A 22,307-nucleotide genomic window follows, 5' to 3' on the forward strand; every position below is an offset into this window, starting at 1 on the left:
GGTTTATGTTGTTTGATGTAAATTTTAAGTTACCTATATGTTTTTTTCCTTCGCTTCATTTGTATTCATTTTAATTTTCTCAGCATTGACACTTGATATTATTTTCAGTTAAAACTAGAATTTTTTTTAACGATTTTACTTTTGAAAACCATCATTTGCTTGGTGATTGACGAACTGCACAATCATTGAACATTTCCTATAGTATCGGGAGTACTGACAAAACCGGAAAATCCTGGTTCCTTAGAGGCAAGGTACCGAAATTCCGGGCTCCGAAAAACCAGCTCCATTTCCGGTAACCCTAATACCTATATACCATTGGAAAAAAATTGGATATTTTAATAGAATTATATCCAAATGAGAATCATTAGACAATGGTAAACAACTTTATAGTATATAAAGGTAAATGCCTATTGTTGAAATAAATTTCTATAATACAGGGTGTCAAAAAACATTGTAACTTATCATCTTTTATATTGAATTGTGATATCAATTGAAATATATGTAATTAAAGTTTTATGACACCTCATTACATATTTATATTCTATGAGACTTGTGGCCTCCCTAGATGTTTCAGGTAGATTTTTTGCCATATTATGTGTATTATTTCTTTGAATTTAAATTGCAATATTATATTATACATTCAAGAGACATTGTAGTAGTGAAAATCAATTAAAAGGGGATAATTTACTCATACCATAAACGGAATTGCTTATAAAGTGCAATACAACTTTTTTTTTATTTACTTTTATTCTAATAAAATATATTAACTTTAAATTGTAAGCTACGTGTAAATTAAATGTTTAAGAATCCATTCCTATTCCAATCCAAATCCAATTAATGTTTTTTTGTTCTAGAAAATTGAATTTTATCTCCTGTAAACCAACACATGTCGATTTAGATTTTTTTTCGATGGAAATTTGGAAAAGTATAAAAAGGATTAACCATTTTAGAACAAGCAAAATTTTTATAAAGCATGCGTTGTTCTCAAAATTGCAATAATAAAAAAGTTTTTCCTCTTGTAAAAACAATCGGGAGACATAATGTATATTAATAAGATTTGTCTTTCATATATACAGGGTGTCCCAGAAATAAGTGCAAGTATGTTAACTGGTACTATAGTTCAACCCCAGAAACACGCCTATGATGCTTTTTTCGCGAAATATTTTTTTTGAAAATTCGAAATTTTTTGAAAAATTTTTTAGATTTTTTTTTAGTTAAAAACATAATTTCTTGATAATATAGCAACGTAGGTAAATTAGTAGATAACGTAGACTAAATTTACAAGAAAGAAAATCTAGAAAAGATCCAGTGGTTCCCAAAATTTTAGCAAAAAATATTTTTTTTTGGAAATTTTCAAAGTAGAATAACTCATCCTTTATTTTGGACTTATTTGAAAAACGATAAAGAGAAAATATGTTTCTTTTATCAAGATCTACCACCCCTTAAAATACTTGCACTTAGTTCTGGGACACCCTTTAAAACACAAATATTCTCAATATACAGTATGTCCCCAGATTGTCTTTACAAGAGGAAAAACTTTTTTATTATTGACATTTTGAGAAAAATGTCAATAATAAAAAATTTGAATTAACATCAAAATTTGATGAAAATTGGTGTCGGGGAGTTTTTTGACATGAGAAATTTGATTTTGTGTTTTAACTGTTTTGAAGAGCAATAACTTTTCGTCCGTACCTGTATAAAGCCACTGAGTAAAAAAATATACATTTTCGTGATTTTTTACGTAAAAAATGTCTTTTGGTAAAAATCACTACGAGCAACTGTTCTCAAGATATTTAGAATGGAAATAGTCAATACATGTTATACTACTACTACTATACCTATAATAAACATATGTTGAATAGATAGTTTTATTTGACTGAAATTTGAGAAATGTTTATTTTGTTAAATTAATCATAAATTTTTCTTCTAAAAAATTATGATAAAACAGTTTCTGTTGAACTTTTGGTACAAAAATATTTCAAATTTATGATTTCAGTCTAATAACTATTTAGTCAACATGTTTAATTTATATCAATGATGACATGTATTGATATTTTCGATTCCAAATATCTCGAGAACCATTACTCGTAGCCATTTACTTATTTTTATCTGCAGAATATGCTGCCGAAGTTTCCGGAATACAGTTTGGACCACCCTGTATATGGCTGATTTTTTTCCTAAAAATCCTTTGAATAAGAAGACTAAGGAAGGAGCATAACTTTGAATAAGAAGACTAAGGAAGGAGCATAATGCTATCCATGTATTCATGCATGGTGGGCGGAAAAGCCACCATAAAAGCTCTCTAGGGTGGGGATCCTTGACAGTTCTGTTTGACGATTCATTTGACACATTTGAATTTAATTTGAAATTTTGTGGATTTGTCAGTCTTTACGGAACTTATTTTTGTTATTTATTATTTATTCTACTACTGATAGTTGTATAAAGGTAGTAAATCTAGATGGAAATTGTGGCAGAACTTAAATTAACACTGACACTATCGCGATTTATCGAAAAAGACTCTAAAATAGTTGATTGTGTAGCGTGCGGTAGATCTCGGCAAAAATTGAGTGAAATAATGGAACAACTTTTCGCTAGTAAGTGACTATATAATATACATACGTGTAGTAAACCGATCATTTATGAAATTCACTTAAATTAACTAAATTATATATTTTTCTTGCATTTTAGCTTTTATTTATTACTTGTCAAAGATTAGATGTGAAAGAATTTAGATACGTTAATTTGACTTACCTGCTTCAGTAGCGTATCGGATGTTTGTGTTAATAAATACTTATTATAACTTATCTATTTTTATTAGAATTAGATATTTTTATAACAATTTTAATATCTACCAACATTTATTCACAACGTAAAATAAAACAACAAATTATTGAGTATACCCCACGTCTACCCTACATCATAGTTTTACATTTTTTAAATAAAATTAGAACGACACTGATAAAGCGGAATTTAAGTCTACCATATTTGAGGCCTATCGCGGTGTACCTAAGATTTTTGATATGCTCCTTCCTTAGTCTTCTTATTCAAAGTAAAAATCAAAAGACGTTTCTATGGCAATATCAATTCGATTTCATTCTTTGATAAATGGTTATTATTAATTTTGATTAACATCATATTCTATTGTTAAAGTATCATATTTTCCGATAACTATCATCACCCTTTCCGTAGCATCGAACTAAATAATTTCTGTGCTTCTTTAACGTTTTAAAACAACAAAAAACATTACCTACGTTAATTAACAAATAACAAAAAATGAATAACAATCTATCAAAGAATGAAAACAAAGTTATATTACTATAGAAACCGCGTTTTGAAACGCGTGAAAAATTCAACCATATTTTTATGTTTTTCTTAATTTTCTCTAAAACGGTATACAAGCAAATTTTTTTATGAAAAATGCTCTTACTCAAAATGTCAATAATTAAAAAGTGATTCCTCTTATAAAGACAATCCGGGGACATATAGTCCTGTATCTCCTACGCGGATCAAAGGGTTTCAGTGAAAGCTCGATCTCTATCGAGTTCTATTTTTGATAGTTGTTTTTGCTTCCTTCCATGTTGACCCTATTTGTTGAAGCTCATCCAGTATGGAACGTCTCCATGTTTGAGCAGGTCGTCCTTGCCTTGTTTTGCCTTGGGGATTCCACTTTAATCCGGGGACATACTGTATATTAACAATAATTTTAATCCCATAAATTGAATTCTTTATATAATTAATAATTATTGTATATGAAGGGCGTCGGACATACAAAAGATATTTTGTTATTAATTTTTAAATCGCAACCTTTTTTTAAATGTCATTTTTTAAGGTTTTTTTCTGGGTTATTTTAATCTATCTTCAGTAGCTATATAATAAAATGACATACAAGAATTTCAAATGTTGCATTTTCAAAACAAATCAAATCAAATCAAACCCTTGTTTATCAAGGATAAAACTATAATATAAATTAACAAATAAACATCAAGAGAGAAAGCCGGCACGAAAAACGGACACCTTAAAACTTTGATGTATTTTAAAGTTTAATATATTTCGTTCTAGTGGACCCATTTTGATGATTTTTTAAGCAATTCGTAGCTAAAGTATTTAACTTTTTAGTATATCTTTCCAAATTAAAAACGAAAGTTCTCATCAGTTCTACGAGGGAAAACAAAATGTTGATATTTTTGTAAAAGTAAAAATTTGAAACACCCTGTAAAATATGTTAACAAAGCAAGGGATTTAAACATTATTGTATCATCTATAGGTATCTTTTCTTGATGGTTTGGTTTTGTGGTTCATCTCAATAGCTTTATTTTTATTGGAGATATTTGCTTTTGAAGAAGACACTAACATTTTTTCGTAATTTAAAAAAAATAAAATGTTACCGATAATGACGAAAAAAAAACAAAAACATATAAGAAAATTATTACTAATACCCCACCCCCTGACATTACGTAAACCTTTGAACTTTGAACTAAGACCAAAAACAAAAGCATGGATTTAATGTAAAAATTACGAAAAAATGAGTGTGTCTTCTTCAAAAGCGAATACCTAAAAAAAAGCTATTGAGATCCAAAAACAAACTATCGAGAATAGATGCAACTAGATGAAAGGTAAAACACCCTGTAGAATATTTTTCACCAAAACTACAACATTTTGTTGTTGCGCTTTTACCAAAACATCAACATTTTGTTTTCCCTCGTATGATAGACAGATGGGAAGTTCTATTTTTAATTTAAAAAGAGATACCAAACAGTCAAATAATTTAGCTGGAAATCATGAAAATACAATATATAAAACTTTAAAATACATCAAAATTTTAAGATGCATTACATACTACTAAAAATAATTTTAAAATAACATATTTTGTCATTTTTTCCATATATTTTTTAAAGTATCTGAAATGATGCTTTATTATAAACCGAAACGTCTATAAATAAAAAAAAAATATTATTTGACGATACCCAAGAAAATACATTATTCTACTACAAATATGACCAGAATAATCCTTATATAAAGATCATTATTTATTTTTTATAAGCAGATATGTGTTGTGTAGTGAGTACTTAGTATAATTTTGTATATTTAAAATAGAAAACAAATTTCTTGCAGTATAGGTATATAATAAAATTATATAAGGATTCTTGCCACTTAACTGCTTATATAGAAATTTAATTCTACGCTGTGTTTGTCATAATGTGGATCAACCTGCTCTCACTACCGGTTTCGGAGCCCTACTCCATCATCAGGTGAGCTTGGGCAGATCCACAAAATGACAACCACAGCGCAGAGATAGTTAATTCCGACTTGTCGGAAAGTGTCGGTTAGATATTAAGTCCCGAACGGGAGATAGCGGCCTGCGTGCAATGGTGGCTTGAAAAAAAGCCTTTTACCATCCTTTTACTATCGATAGTTGCGCCCCGGTGGTACGAAAGTACTACCATTGCACGCAGGCCGCTCTCTCCTGTTCGGGACTTAATATCTAACCGATACTTTCCGACAAGTCGGAATTAACTATCTCTGCGCTGTGGTTATCATTTTGTGGATCTGCCCAAGCTCACCTGATGATGGAGTAGGGCCCCGAAACCGGTAGTGAGAGCAGGTTGATCCACATTATGACAAACACAGCGTAGAATTAAATTTCTATATAAGCAGTTAAGTGGCAAGAATCCTTATATAATTTTATTTGTATATTTATATCCTCTGTCAGATTTTTCAAATATTTTTTCATCACCTTTTAACTTGTAGTTCTCTTTATCGTCAAAACTGGTAATCAATAAAATGTTTGAAATAAGGTTCCTATACAAACAAATCACATATAGGTGGCAGCCTTGTATATGTAAACAAAGCTTTTATACTATAATAATATTTTAGAAAAAAATGTGAGTATTTGGGTGTTTACGATGGAAAGTGTTCATCTGGATAGCTTAAGGCTTATAAATATGTATGTATGTCACTTAAATCAAGGTTTTAATTGATATACGGCGTTTTTTAAATACCAATTCAAAATGAATATCAAACTCGCCTTCCTATATACTTCGAACAAACCTATAAAATATAAGGTGTTTTGATTTTATCTTGGTATAGTCCCACACTCATTATACACTGATGCGTCATGCGTTCATGCATGCATAGTGAGTACCAACCCCATATTCACTATGCGCTGAGGCGGTTCGCCAATGCGTCGATTTTATGTGCCAATGCATCGATGCGATGGGTTGTGCGGCGGTTCAGTGGAAGTTTACTTCGTTGGGGCAAACCATCCAAAGGAATATCACGAACACTATAATAGTAATGAGTATGGGGTTTAACGTTGATATTGCTCATCGTAACTTCTTACTTTTCTGGTATGAGTTATACATATTATACAATATGTCCCCGGATTGTCTTTACAAGAGGAAAAACTTTTTTAATATTGACATTTTGAGAAAAATGCATCGTTCATAAAAATGTTTGCTTGTTCTAAAATGGTTAACCCCGTTTATACTTTTCCAAATTTCCATGCCGTTTTTTAAAACAAATGCCGAAAATTAAAAAAAACACGAAAATATGGTTGAATTTTTTCCTAAAATCCTAAAAATCAAAAAGCGTTTCTATGGTAATATCAATTCGAATTCACTCTTTGATATATTGTTAGTCATAAAATTTTAATTAACGTAATGTTTTTTTGTTGTCTTAAAATGTTAAAGAAGCACAAAATTTATTTAGTTCAATGCTACGGAAAGGATGATGATAGTTATCGGAAAATATGATACTTTAACTCTGACTTTAACAATAACAAAAAATATAACATTAATCAAAATTAACAATAACCATCTATCAAAGAATGAAATCGAGTTGATATTACCATAGACACCTTTTGATTTTTAGGACTTTAAAAAATCAACCATATTTTTCATTTTTTTCTTAATTTTTCCTAAAGCCCCATACTCACACTTCGCTCCTTCCTCTCCTTACTTCCTCGCGTTACTTCCTCGCGTTCCTTCGTCCCTTCGTTTCCTTCCTTCGTCCATTCGATGCTTGGAAATTAGTCAATTATGCAACAACACACTACAAAATATTTTTAATATAGCAGCTACATGTTTAATACGAAATATCTAGTAACCTTTAAAATTTTTAAAAAATCCGAAAGGCGCATAATTTTTATTTTATAAAACTGCAATTCTTTGTCGTGTCAAAAATAAAATTTGAATTTTAATAATATATATTTTTTTTTAATAAATCCGAATATTTCAGTATCATGTACAAGGTATATCAGTATGAATGTACAAGGCGAGTCAACAATAGAGTAAAGTTTATTATATAATTTATATCGAAACCATGAAAGATGACATACTAATTAAACGTTAATGATGTCAATCCCCATTTCTTCAGATATTTTTGTAAAGGCATCTTCCATTTTTTAGACTATTGTGTGTGAATTACTTTTATATGGACTGGCGATTGCTAGATGTACAGGATGTCCCATTTTTGTGTGTTTTATGGGGTTTCTGGGTTTATGAGCAGAGATATAAAGATGCTGTTTTCACATCATTGTTCTACTTATTATGAAACTAAATATGTTACACACATATTTATCCTAGCCTTCTTAGTTCAAAGTTATTTCTTATTTCTTTCTTTTACTTTTTATTTTTTAATTAGTAGAAATTTTTGCATATTTCGATAACCTTTGTATCTCGATTATCTTATAACTTACCGAAAAGGTGAAAAGTGTCAGTGATGGGCGGTGGGTAAGTACCCAATTTGTAGATAAATAAAATCTCGGTATATATGTATATACCTGTAGATTTAGATGAACATCCTAATTTTAATAAAAGGAGTTTCCGACGACCGCATAGTAAATACCCGCTATAATACCGGGAATAGAAATATATCAATATATAATATCTACAATATATATAAGAAATATATATATAACAGTATATATAAGAAATATTGTAGATATACTCCTATTCCTGATATTACTGTATTATACCGGGTATTTACTATGCGGTCGTTGGAAATACCTTTTATAAAATTAGACTGTTCATCTAAATGTACAGGTATATACCGGATACCCTGATTTTGTTTTGTTCTACCTATTGAGTACTTACCCACCGCCCGTGTCTCATTTTTCAGGTAGAATGGCAGTGACGAAAGTGGTTCTTCGTTGGGAGCTGTCTATTTCGAAAAATGACTCAAACTTATGTTCTTTTTTTTAAATAAGACACTCTATATATTATTTTTATTTTATTTGCCTTGTTATGAGCTTTCGAAAATTATACTATACTCTATATTTATTTATTTAGGTACTGCTAAACTGCTAAACGGCTCTTTATAAATAAGAGCCGTTTATTTAACATAATTTTACCAGATAATTTTGCTTTGCATCGTGATATTTTGATAAACTACACGGAAACTGAACTTGTGCTGCTTTTAAATAACATGCCAATAACCAACATTTTACGTCGAATAAATTAGTTGATTGTTTTGATTACCTAATTTAAACCGGTCGACTATGTAATAAAGTTAAATAATGCATTTTTACCCCGTTTATGAAAATAAGTATTTTAGAAAAAGACAGATTCCAACGAAGAAATAGTTACGTCACTGCATTCTACGTGAAAAACTGTACGGGAGACCGTTTTCACCTTTTCGATAAGTTATGATACAAAGGGGATCGAAAAATGCAATAATTTCAGATTCGCCCTGTATTTATGTATGTAGCATCTTTAGTTTCATAAAAAAGTAACAGGGTAATGTGAAAACCGCACCTTTGTATCTCGACTCATAAACGAGAAACCCTGCAAAGCACACGAAAATGGGACACCCTGTACAGACGTACTGCCAAATCAAGAAATCAACTACGAATGAAATCCAAGATCGATTTATATATTTTAATATTTTTTTGTGTTCGTGATAATTCCTTTGCTACTTCCTCCAAAAACCGACAGTACGTGGAAGGAGCGTTTCGAGGAAGTAAACGGACGAAGTAGCGTTTTGACGAAGGAGGAAGGAACACACAGTCGCATAAAATCGACATTTTCCCATAGTAAATATATGATTTTTTGACGAAGGGACGCGAGGAAGGAACGAAGTGAAGTAGCGAAGTGTGAGTATGGGGCTTAAAACGGCATGGAAATTTGGAAAAATATAAACGGGATTAACCATTTCAGAATAAGCAAACATTTTTATGAAGGATGCATTTTTCCCAAAATGTCAATAATAAAAAAGTTTTTCCTCTTGTATTTTTCTCATATAATATTATCTATTTAGGTGTTCTTACAATCTAGGCTGATGTTTGCATCATCAAGTTTATAGCAACCATATTTTTATCCATCGCTCCAATTTTAGAAGGGAAAATAAAATTGAAAAAATACTCAAAAATATTCATATCATTTTTATTCGCAATTTATTTACAAAAATGTAATATATTAAGTTCTTTTGTTTATAAATAACCTGAATATTTTAAAACTTTGTACATAGCTAAAACAGACAAATTAAGAATACCTAAGTAAACTAATAAAAATGGCTAAGACTAGAAAAATATTTGTTGAAATGTGAAGTATCTTTAACGAAAGTCGAATAAACTAATATTATCCAAAGAAAATACTATGAAGTAAGAAATAGTGCGTCTCGACTAAACTATATGCAGCTTTTAGTCGCAATGCGAGTTCATACAATAAAAAAATAAATTAATATTAATATACAAACAGCTGCACTTTTATCACTTCATTTCTAAATTGTTTCAAAGTGGCTTTCAAGTATTTACATCGTACTAAAACTAAATTAAAATCTAAAAGGCAGTTTCTAAAGTAGGAGGTACTTTAGGTGTAGTTTCCTTTTTTTCAGTCGAAACGGTAGTTCCAAAAAATTGAGCTCTCTGAGCATAAAGCCGTTCACTTACTGATGAATATTTTATATTAGGTTTTGGTTCAGACCGAGTAGTACTAGTATTAGTGTTACTTGAATTATTGTCAACATCTTGGCATAAGGAACTTTGAATTTGTTTTGTATCTATAGGTTTGCTCAAATGTTCTTCTGGCGTGAATTTCGGACTCCCCACGGAACTTCTTACACTCTGCGCATTTCTTTTTTCCAACGAACTTTTCGAAGCGTTACTGCCAGAATCGTCTTCCCTACAATCCTCTAGTATTGTGGAAGACAAAACGTCACTTCGTGGATTAAGGAACCTCCACTGTGATCTGGGCGATAAAATTTTTGGCGTCGGTTTCACAGTTGATCTTTCTGGACTGCTAGGAGGATTGCTTAATAGTCTTCGATTTACTAAACTTCTAGGAGAGGCACTTAAATCTAGAATAGTCATATCGCCGGTGTTATTGTAAGGTTTATTATTCTCGTTTGGCGCTTTCTGGTGCATCTGTTGTTTGGAAAGTTTGAGTTGTTCCACGGCTGACATTTTCTTATTTCCCGATAAAGAGCTGCTTTTTTGCAATAGTAATCTTTTAAAATCCAGCGTTGAAGTTTTCTTAGTGCCTTTTCTGTCACTGCAAGCCCAACTTTGCCGATTCTTCGGTTCATTTATGGGAGAGAATTTATCGATATCGGAATTGAAGTCGATATACTCTCCTTTCGAAGGTGACCAACTTTGTCTGGATCCGATGTATCCAGTTTCGACACTAACTTTCTTTGGTGTACTTGTTTCAGGTTCCACTTGGGCAACAAGCGAAGGTGACATTCTGTTTAGGTCGTCTTCGATATTTAGTTTCTTCTTGGTTTTATGAATCACTGCATATAATTCATCGTTGGACATGGCGCTACGTTTGGGAGATAATAATTTGCTTTCCAAATTACTTGAGACCTTCAATTGGGACGGCGTCGACGTTTTTAAACCTCCAGAATGTCGGATGGGATCAATGGGGGATATTTTGAGTGAATCGTCTCTATCACTATACGACGCTATTCTAGAGGAATATTGATCCTTGTAAACAGGACTCGCATTGTACTCTCGTGCTACAGGTATCCCCACCTGATGGCCGTAGCAGACTAAGTTTTGGTCATCTTTGAAGGTACTGCCATGGGAAAATGAACTGTTTCCTCTTTCTAGGCCTCTAGTTATATCAGGCGTCACGCTTCGTTCTTGGGGTATTTCGCAGGCGAAATATTGGGTTTTCTTAGTTGGTAATGTTGAGTAAAAATTACCACCTTGATAATAACTCTGAGGTGAAGCGTAATAGGCCTCGTTGTTAGCGTAGCTGAACATTTCTTCTTGGGTTTGGTAACGACCAAGTGTGGGACTTGTTGAAGATGATATGGGAGGTGTGACGCCTTCTGTAAGAGATAATCGTTTGTTAGAAAAAAAAGTAGTTACCATTAGTTTTTATAACTTTTAGAATTGTATAATTGTAAGAGATTTAAAATTTGTACTGCAATAAACAATTTATATTTATATTCGTTTATTACAAATTTAAATAGTAATATTTCGAGTACCTATTTAAGATATTTCAATGAACATAAGAAGGAAGTGAAAATGAGAAATGTGCAAGATAAGTATTTGATTAAAACAGAAATTGTCGTTGCAGTAAGTACTAGCGATGTAACGAATATTAATGTTGAATTTGCAAATGTGAATATTAATTTGATGTTAAGAAATATTGTCAAGATGTATGTGGCGACATCTGCCGGAAGAGCGTAAAACCACGAAGCATGTTTACATTGCCAAGAAGCCTGGCGGATTGGCAAAGTTCTCGGATCAGCCGCTACAGTATATAAGGCGCTCCCTGCGCTCGACAGTTTAACTTAGTTTTTGAATAGCGTTCTACAAATAGCGAATTGTGACAAATTGGCGAAGGATTATCAAATAGGTGTTTGTGTTGTATTTAATTAGTTAAATTGTGTGTATGTATATAGTGAGAAAATAAATTCGTTAAGTGTTTTATCCTGAGTTGAAATTAGAGGACCCACGTTAAAAATAAAACGAACGTTTTTTAATTGTCTTCTAAAAGATGAGTTTTATTGTGGAATATTGTTTGTTATTATGTAGTATTTTTAAGATATAAAAGATAATAATTAGTTGTTTAAAAAAATGATAAAATTCTTACAGAATATTATCTTAGATGATATATGTTAAATGTATTATTTTGTCAAAAATCTGTGAAGGGTCCAAGAGAAAAACATGATAACTGCCATTTTACTAATTTTACAGCAGAACCCTGGACGGCTGACGGTTATCAGGTTCTTTCCCTGTGTGTATATTTTTCCCTGCAGAGTTTATTATGTGGGGACCAGTCAGATCCTTAGATTAAGAATAAAAAGTTAGACATACTATAATATATAAAACTCTAAAATTATGAAATTGGCGCTTATTGTGTCTTAAAAGAAGAATTTGGGTTCTTTGTTTACTAATATTTATAGTTTTATAAACAAAATGATTAAGTACTTTCAGTTAGAAGACAAATAAAACTGATGCTATTTATATTTTATATATTTTTTCAAAGTTGATATTAGCATAAATTTTGCAAATGTGAATTCGAATATCAAAAAATATACGAACATTCGCGAATGCGAATGTCAATATTTGTTACATCACTAGTAGGTACTTAAAATGTGGACTGGGGGGGGGTTTGGTTTAAAAATTATAGATACAAATATCTATTAAGTTTGTGATTTATATTAAGAATTATATTGTAATTTTTAAATAAATGAGTTTTTCAAGATATAAAATCGAAAAAATATGGAATTATGGTGCAAAAATTTATTAACAAAAATGTTCTGACTGATTTATTATTATTTTTTCATTCAAACTATGTACTATGAATGTTGTAATTGAATGAATATATGTATTCAAAATTCTGTTACATCCTGATAAATATTGTACACTTATTACATACATGCAACATTTAGAATAAACCAAAATCATGCTCACAGACAAAAAACTGATAAAAGAAAAATAAACACAAATGTATATAGCTCACCTTTTCAAAACACTATGTAATGACTATGTCGGTTGTGACTGGTTGTGTGCCTCTGAACATGCAAAAATTTGACATATCACCCCCAAACAGCAAAAGTGCAAATAGCATACCCGAAATGTGAGTGCATATCAAGCTTACCAATATGCCCTGAAGATAAATGGTATGAGTCCCGAGCCATCGTGGTATAGAATTATTAGGAATCGTTTAAAGTTATAGGCCCATGGGAAATTATTTTTAAAATAGAATTGTGTTAAATTGTTAAAAATATTATTATTTGTAGATTCCATCGGTATTTATGTGTGTCATCGTAGTTAGACAATAGGTTTGTAGATAAATATCTAGGTTATCGTACTTCACTTACATTAATACATATGTATTATTATACAGGGCGCATGAAAGTTCCGGAAAAGTTCCGTATTAGGTTTGCTATTTATTATTTTCACACCCATTCTTTATAATAAACTCATATATAAAACGTAGCAGGCATTTAAAAAATATTTTGTTGTAGATAGGGATAATCAATTTGAAATATCAGAGAAAATCACACATCTTGTTTTGACTCATCCTGTATATACCAGGTGGTTCGACCTATTTTAATATAAAATTAGTTATGAAGAAGACACTATAGCAACGTTAATTTCAGTTAAAAATTGTAAATATTTAGCAATTTTCTGACCTTTGAAGGAGCTTTTAAACATGTAGAAAATTTAATATAAAAATAGTCATATTTTTAAAGAACCACTCGGTAGCCACATTATAATATTTATGGAAAAGAAATATTATTATAAATCTGCTAAGTGAAAAATACAAGCTATAATTAAAAAAAAACTCCAGCTGTAGTGTAAAATACATTTAAATCACCCTCTATATACCGGGTGCGTCTCAAAAGTGGTTCACCCATAACTTTTTTATTTTTTTAGATAAAAAACAGATTTGGTATATTAGTATATGAAATAAATTAGGATTGATTGACGTATTCAATTATTTTTGGTCACTTCTTGTTTCACCGGAAATGACTACTACTTATGAGTTTTAAATGGCACCCTCGGTATATTTTTACTTCATTTGATAGAAAATGACACTCTGAAGAGATTGATATATCATATGTGAAGTTTTGACATTTTCACTTACAAAAAAATCGCATTTTAAATTTCAATCTAGAGTGCTATGGCTGTGTTTTATAATCAAGAATCAAGGAGCCTTGGAAATATAGATTTGATCATCTAATGTTTCTCGTGTCTTGGCCTGGTCGGTTAAAAGATGCCCAAATCGTATTTTTAATCCTATCTCAATTTTTTCAAATTATTTTCAACAAGGGTGGCTCATTAGCATATGTGGAAAAAGCATTTTTATACGAATAATTTGGTACCACACACTTGGGATCTCGAGTCAAATTATCGTTATGAACCGCATGTTACAATTTCAAATAAACCATATGCGAAAATGTCAAAAGTAGACATATCATATGTCATTCTATTCAGAGTGTCATTTTCTATTGAATGAAGTAAAAATAGACCCAGGGTGTGATTTAAAAAACAAAAGTCGTAGTCATTTCCGGTGAAACAGGAAGTGACCAAAAACGAATACGTCAATCAATTCTAATTTATGTCATATACTAACATACCAAATCTCGTTTGAGCTGAAAAAATAAAAAAGTTATAGGGGTGAGCCACTTTTAAGACGCACACATACAACAAAAATATATTTTTTTTTAAATTTGGTTCACTAATTATTATCCGAATATTGTGCAAAAAAGACTGGAGTGAAGATTTGCAATAGTAGGCCTGATATGGAACTTATTTGAAACACTGGGTCACCCTGTATATATATTCACTGTTTTCAGTTTCGACTTTAGACTTAGTATGTTAGCACAAAAAGATGTTAAAGTTAAAGAGAGATTTTCAAAAAAAGAGTTTATTTATTAAATGATACAATAAAACATATAAATATTAAATAATGTGTAAAATAATCCATGCTAAAGCTATGAATGCAAAAATGCGAAAAAATCGTCATCACACAAAAATCTGTCAAAAAAAACAAAGCTTATGGAACACATCCATGCAAAATCAAAAATAAAACAATGTTATATACAAATACAAATGACAATATTTACATCTAAACAAAAATCGGTCTCATCAAACCATACAATAATAATAATGCATCTTTATGTTTTCTAATATTTCTAATATTATTTTAAAATTATTAAACATACATTCGACATGGAAGACTAAAAAAATAAATAAAAAAAATATTTTGAACTACAATAAATAATTCTAAATATAATTCAGCAATATAAAGAATAAAACAATATATTGCACAATAAAGAAGCAAACTTTGTGAAAGTGGGCATATCTAATATAGACTTTCAAACACATTTAACAGTAATATATTTTTTTAAATACTGTTGTATTATTAATTTTTGTTTTTTATAATCATTTAAAACTTTCTGTTAAATGAGTTTATTAACCTATACTAGATAGCATTTTGTGACAGACATGTGTATGTTTATTCCATTTTAACCAATCACCTTGTTTAATGTATGAAAAAGATATCCAAGAACCAATATAAAATTTTATTGTTAATTAGGGTGTCTTAATGTTTTTAGAATACTGCTTTTTTGTTTTGGAATTAAAGCTTTTAAGATTATATTTACAACTGTTTGGTAGCTTAACAAACAGCCTAAAGAAACAAGAAAGTTATTTTTCAATAGCAGGTAACTTAAGAATAAATTCGATTGATTTAAGTAAAAATAAATAAGTTTTTTGATCAGAGAAGTTCATCCAATCAATATTTTTTGATTGTCATATTTAAGTAAATATGAAATATATAATTATTCTAACTCGTATTGTTAAATTAAAATAAAAATATTTCTTTACCTATTTTGTAGGGGAAGGAGTCACAGATATATGTATATTTTATATGAATATTTTTTCAACACGAGCTTCTTTATACTGGAGGAGGTGTAAACTTCACTAAAATAAATTGTACTGTGTTTTAGATATAATACTATTCATTTCATTTAAATTATTTCATTAAAATAATGTATAAATAAGCAGAAATTTGAGGTTTAGAATTCAGCGTAATACGGGAGATTTTGACGCGCTTACGGGAAACTGAGGATGGTGATATCATTGATTTCCGGGAATGCGTAGAGTCGCACGTGCTTTCCGCAGGACCGTAACAAAGTTATTTAGATCTTTACACCTACTTCTTTCTCTGCGTTCGATAACCGGAAGAGGAAATAAGAGAACTACTAGACAACTTTTTTTTTTAATTTTTCTTCAACGCATCATAAGTTAAAGCAAAGTTTTTTTTGGTGTATCGGTCGTGGTAAACTAGTGGAACTTTAATGAATTTTTAGACGCTAAATAATTTTAACTTAAAATTGAAACAAAAGTTTTAAATATAAATATTATTATTATTAGGAATAGATCTATAGTGTGTCGTTATTGTAATTAAAATATAAATAATATCAAAATAGTTAATATGCTACATATTGATTTTTCAAATTCAATTCTTAACATCATTTTAAGAGTTCTTTGTAGGGTTCCCAACCATCCCGGCTTAACCGGGATTAACCAGGAATCAGAAAGTTTGTCCCGGCGAAAATTTCGCCTTGGCCGGGACCAAAAAAATCACATTTACATATGATATATTTGAATTTCTAATATTTAATGTTTTGTTTCAATTATTTAAAAACTTAAAAATAATTGTCCCGGAATCGCCGATGCTCAAGTTGGGAACCCTAGTTCTTTGGAAAATATTTTTCTATGAAATATAGAAAATTAACGCCTCTTTACCATGACTTGAAAAGCAAAGTGAAAATTTTATTGTATATTTGCAAATGGTACTTTTAATATGAAATTGGATGTATTTTAAACAAGTATTTCTTCAATTCAATCTTCATTTAAAAAGGGTAACAGCGCTTTCAGATGGAGTGGACCGTCCGCGACGGACCATCCGTCCTGTTTTTTCAAGATAGCCGTCAGACGAACTCCGTTGGACGGAGCATACGCGCCCATGTGAAATTGTTCATATAAACTCATGGTACTTGATCGAAGTCGCGGACGCTCCGTCGCGGACGGTCCGCTCCATCTGAAAACGCTGTAATAATATATTATCGGTTTACTACAAAAACTCACTAACAGTGCTTTCAGATGGAGCGGATCATACGCGCGGAACGTCCGCGCGGATGTTTTTTCAATATATCTCATCCACGGACGGAGCAAACGCGACGCATGTGAAATCGTTCATATAAACTCTCGCGGACGCTCCGCTCCATCTGAAAACGCCATAAGCCGACATTTTCATTTTTTTAAAACTTTGCAAACCCAACGTAATGTCAAGGTGTATGGCGACATCTGCGGGAAGTGGACAAGGTAGGAGAGAAGCGAGTTCTGTAATTTCAAACCATTAACAGAAATTTCGAGAAACAAAATGAAATACGACAGAATTCTAGAATAGAACTTTCAGGAAGATCCGCAGCGATATATAAAGCGCACCCCGCGCACGGCAGTTAAGTGTCATTCACAACATCGCAATTAGTGTAGAAGTTTGTTCTTCTAATATCAATGTAAGCATTCAGAAGATCAAAATTAGTGGAAGTAATTTTCAATTAATAGAAAAAGTTAACAAACTTTCAATTTTTCCACTAATTATACTTGGAACGTCACTTTTTTTTTTGGTTTTTTATTATCATCCGTCGTGACGGATTTCTCTTGAGACATTGTGTTTAGAACTCAAAAGTTTTTTGTTTAATAAGCTAAATATTAGGCTTTCTCTATGGCCTATGGATACAACTGACTACATCAAACTGTTGTTAGGATATTCTATTAATTTTAATTGTGTTTTTTAGACATTGTGAATGATCGTAAACTAAAATGTATAAAGTTTAATTAAAACCACCAATTTATTCCACTAATTGCGAGGTTCTGAATGAAGCTTTTGTTATTTTTCGAATAGTGCTCTGTAATAGCGAATTGTGGACTAATTGGCGAGGGTGTCTAAAAAACAGTTAGAGTTAAAAACCAGTTGTATTGTTAGTTGCAAAGTTGTGTGTAAATGGTGTATATAATGAGAAAAATAAATTCGTTAAGTATTTTATCGTGAGTTTAAATTAGTGGACCTACGGAATCCGTAACAATAACACTGGATCTTCACATATTAAATCGCTGAGGATATGACATCAAACGGTATTTCTAATGTAACTTTATCTCATTTTTAAACAGTTCATGTTTGGAATTAAATATATTTTATTTCAAGAAGAATAATTCATTATCTTTTTTTCCTATAAAAGTTATACTAAAAGAAAATAAATGCATTAGAATAATACAATTATTATATTTCTGTAAAAGTCTTAACTCATTTTTAAATTAATTTGTTTCCAATCCTATTTTGTTTTTATATTTTAAATATAAATATAAAATATAAACATACGAGTATTCAAAGATAAACCGTATTTTTTTAAGTCCGCGACAGAATAAACTTGGATATTTTATTATTGGATTATTTTAGAAAAAAGCAAAACATACATATTTTATATAAAAATAAAATAAAGATGTGCCCATTAAAAGTCTTTATTCCTTTTTTTGCTCCCAGAATACTACTTAACGTTATTATTTGTCCAGAACTGGTACAAATCAAGATACTAATTTCATTGACTATAAAGCTCTTTCAGCAGCTTCTAAAAATAACTCGGCCGAGTTTCTGAAACTATACACTATACATTAAGCATACCATTGAAACCGAAATAACAGTTTATACATAAATAATCATTATAATAAATTTATGAATATTAATTACAAATTGATTTGGATCGGAAAATAGTTTTTAAAGTTATTTTTTAAAATGCAATTCACTTTGGAATCCAAAAACGACAATTTTGTGATTTATTATTTTATTATTATTATTTTTTAAATATTTCCTCCATATTGAGTCAAGTAAAGCAATAACTTGACCGTAGAGCCCTTAGGAGCCTCCCCTCTCCAATTAATCCACCATAAATGTAAGTTGTTTCAGATGCTAAAATATTTCACTTTTTATATGTATATAAATATTTCATTTATTCCTATCAATATAAATTTTTAAACTCCTCTTAATTCAAATTATTCAATTGCATATTTATTACAAATTTACCTAAACAATAAAAAAATACTAAGATAATAAATAATACTGATTGAAATATAATGGCATATTTTTGTTTTTATAATCAAAAAATAGTATGCCAGCGTGTTGATAATAATATCAAAAATTGATTTTTTTTGAGTCATTGTTTTTGAACTGTGTGAGAGAAAGCTGGATATTTGAAGCATAGAGTTTCAGCTTCACTGTTCAACATCTATGTGATACAGAACATAATCACCAAACTACTACCAGATTTCGGTATCTGTAACAGAGGCGTTTAGAATCCTTAAACATTTCTCATCATTAGCCCTGGGTATAGAAACGGGTTTAGGAGAGCACAATAGCAATTTTTGTGCGTGTTCTTGGTTATAAAAAACATGCTTGGTGCATAATTTCGGAGACAATACAGGAGAAACCGACGAGGGATAATTGATCTCCTGTTTTAGCAATTCCTCTTCCAGCTCACGTTCGAAACTGTCTTGATCGCTGTCAGACATAGTTTTAGACGTATTTTTTTCGTAATTCAAAATTTTCTTAGGTGTTACTATTGCGGAATTAGCCAACCGGTAACTTTCTCGTCTCTTTATAGCTCTGTCTGTACCACTAACATTATTATCCGACTTGTTATTGTTAAAATTATTGTTATGTTTCCCGAGAGAATTGAAATTTTTACCCACGGCAGTGACGCTGTTGCCCTTCTTAAAACTATTTACATTAACTTTATTCGGTAACAAGGTGCGATTGGTCTTACCTCTGGGTTCTTTCGGCGACAGTGGACCTCCGGGTGCTTGCACGTGAACGTAGGCACCCTTCGGGCTCAAGGGTCTCATTTTGGGACTGGCAGGTTGAACCACGGTGGACGGAGATCGGATTACCTCGGGCGGATTGCCCGAAGCCTTAATAATGACTTTGTTTCCTGAGGTAGGCGACATCGGACGGTAAAATTCAGCTTGAGGAACGTTCAGCTTCATCTGGTCCTGGCTGGAAGCTATCGGACGGATGTTTTTGAGTGTTCTGTGCATCTGAGGGCTGGATCTGGGACTGGCTTGAGTGGAGAGTTTCACAAAAGGTCCCGGTTCAAAGGTGCTAGGAGGTTTACGTCTTCTTAAACTGTCAGAGCTGTATACTACTTTTCCTTCAGCATCTAGCATTACTCTGGCACCTTGTCTCTTTTTTCTTTCCAATGACGAATCTGCTCCCATCATTGCGTTATTATTATCACTGTTGGGTAGCTCGTTAAGAGACACATACTCGGCGTCTCTTACTTTTCCGCTTAATACTGTGTTTAAATTTTTGTTCACTGCGTCATTAGCATAGGTAATTTCCTCAACGGAATACTTCTCGTTATTATTTCGTACGTCTGCTAAAGTAACATACTCGTCCATAGAATCAGAAACGGGTTCAGTTTTAACATTATTTGGACTTTTGCTTCTATCTCGCCTGCTCAGACCTAAGCTAGTTAGATTTGATTTAATTCTTCCAAACATGTTGTTTAAAGGTAGTAAACTGGACTTGATCAAAGGCTGGGACGAAGTCTTTGTAACACTGTCAGTTTCTGATTTTACTATTACGCTACCTCCACTAGGAGACGGAGCTCTAATTGTGGTAGCAGAAACCTTAATTTGCGAGGCTGTTACACCTTCGTCCAGATTTTCTACTGTAGCATATCCTGATTGAGTATTTACATTGACTAATGACAATTTTTGTGTACCGTTTACATTTGTACTTATAATTCTTTGATTTATATTTATGTTTCCATTTTCTTTATCGAGTTCCTTCTCGTTTTCTAAACTATTTCTTAAATTGTTAGCCTCGATATGTTTCTTGTAGGATGAGTTACTTGAGCTTTCATCATCGCTGTGAGGAGGAGTTATAGCGCACATCGACGGTATCCTACTTGAGTTTATGGTAGTCTTTACTCTGATTCTTTCAGTTCTTTCCGGCCCTTCCATATCAGAGCTTTCGGAAAACTCGAAATCTGAACCGCTACGAATACCGTTGGGACTAGAAACACTCTCAATAGGCGAACTCGAGGTATTGTGTCCACTGTCTGGAGAAACATCCCCACTGCTGTCTTTTTTCTGAATTAGACCTACTATAGCTGGTTTTGTATGAGAGGTAGCGGGACTGCGTTTTATAGTACCAGTTTTATCTACATAATCTCGTCCCAGCGAGCTTTCAGGACTCTTGCTTGATTTATTTGATAATTTCGACAGAGAACTCTTTCTTTCTGGCACTGCTGGACCTATAACTAAACTTCTATTACTTTCAGCTGCCCTGAGGGTAGTACATACGGTTCCAGCCGAACTTGTAGTTGTGGACGTACTACCTTTACCGAAAAGTTCGTATTCATTTTCAGCCGACATCACAGTATTGTTCGAATCAGAATTACAGAACGCCGAAGTGCTTTGTAACGGGGTTGATGGAAGTTCTTCTTCTTTCAGAGTCTTTAGACCACTATCCATATGGAAGGAGGTGTAATAGCCCTCAGTATCGCAAGAGTAGACCGAATCACCGTCTTCGTGTAAATCATGGATAATATCTGGAGTTAAGGTGCTACCTTCGCTGGTTACGCTGCTCGACGTGGAAGTGTTGAAGTTGAATCTGCGTCGTGAGTTTACGGAACTTGGAGGATGTAGATTAAGAGAATTGCTAGAAGTTGCGGCAGATGTAGTACTCTTTGGATGAGTGGTGGATGTTATTTCGGAACCAATGGAAGCACGGCCGCTTTCCGAACTTGCGCTCCAGTTACCACTGGAAGAATGAGGTTCGTCTTTGTTAGTTCCGTTTCTTCTTTGACGTCGTTGCAATGAACTCTCCCTTAATTTGACAGCGATGTTCATAACCGAAGAGAGCGTGCTAGTAGTAACAGGTAAAGATTTCTCTGAACTGGATATAGAAGAATTTCTTTCGTGAGTTTTGCGTTCCTTGTCCATATCTCTTCTACGTTTCATTGTAACTGTGTCATACAAATTAAAGTCATCAACTCCGTCTTCCGATAAAGAAACTTTCGTTTTACTTCCCCCGCCACTACTGGTAGAAACATTTTCGTTCTTTTCGTTGCTTTTATTTAAAAATTTGTCGTACTGGTTCTTTCCCCATTGCTTTAAGCTATTAAATCGAGAAATCTTGATGTCCGACGATTCTTTCTTGTTGTTAGATCGTAAGAGGTCGCTGCTTTTGCTTCTCGGTACTGTTGCAGATGTCGCTTTGCTCCTTTGCGTGGTATCCGGTGACGTTTGCTCATCCCTGGGGAATGTTTTGTATTAG

General features: G+C 31.9%; 1 protein-coding gene across 1 annotated transcript; it reads right to left on the bottom strand.

Annotated features, from left to right (window-relative positions):
• Positions 1–9,405: 9,405 nt before the first annotated feature.
• LOC115883173 lies at positions 9,406–22,286 on the bottom strand (the record flags this gene model as incomplete). The annotated part of the gene is given in 2 exon segments (XM_030901479.1): positions 9,406–11,271; positions 19,789–22,286. Coding segments are annotated over 2 exon segments (3,699 nt in total). The 3' UTR covers positions 9,406–9,775.
• Positions 22,287–22,307: the final 21 nt, after the last annotated feature.

This window comes from Sitophilus oryzae, unplaced genomic scaffold, assembly GCF_002938485.1.
Source record: "Sitophilus oryzae breed Bouriz unplaced genomic scaffold, Soryzae_2.0 scaffold_1824_pilon_pilon, whole genome shotgun sequence".
Classification (NCBI taxonomy): Eukaryota; Metazoa; Arthropoda; class Insecta; order Coleoptera; family Curculionidae; genus Sitophilus; species Sitophilus oryzae.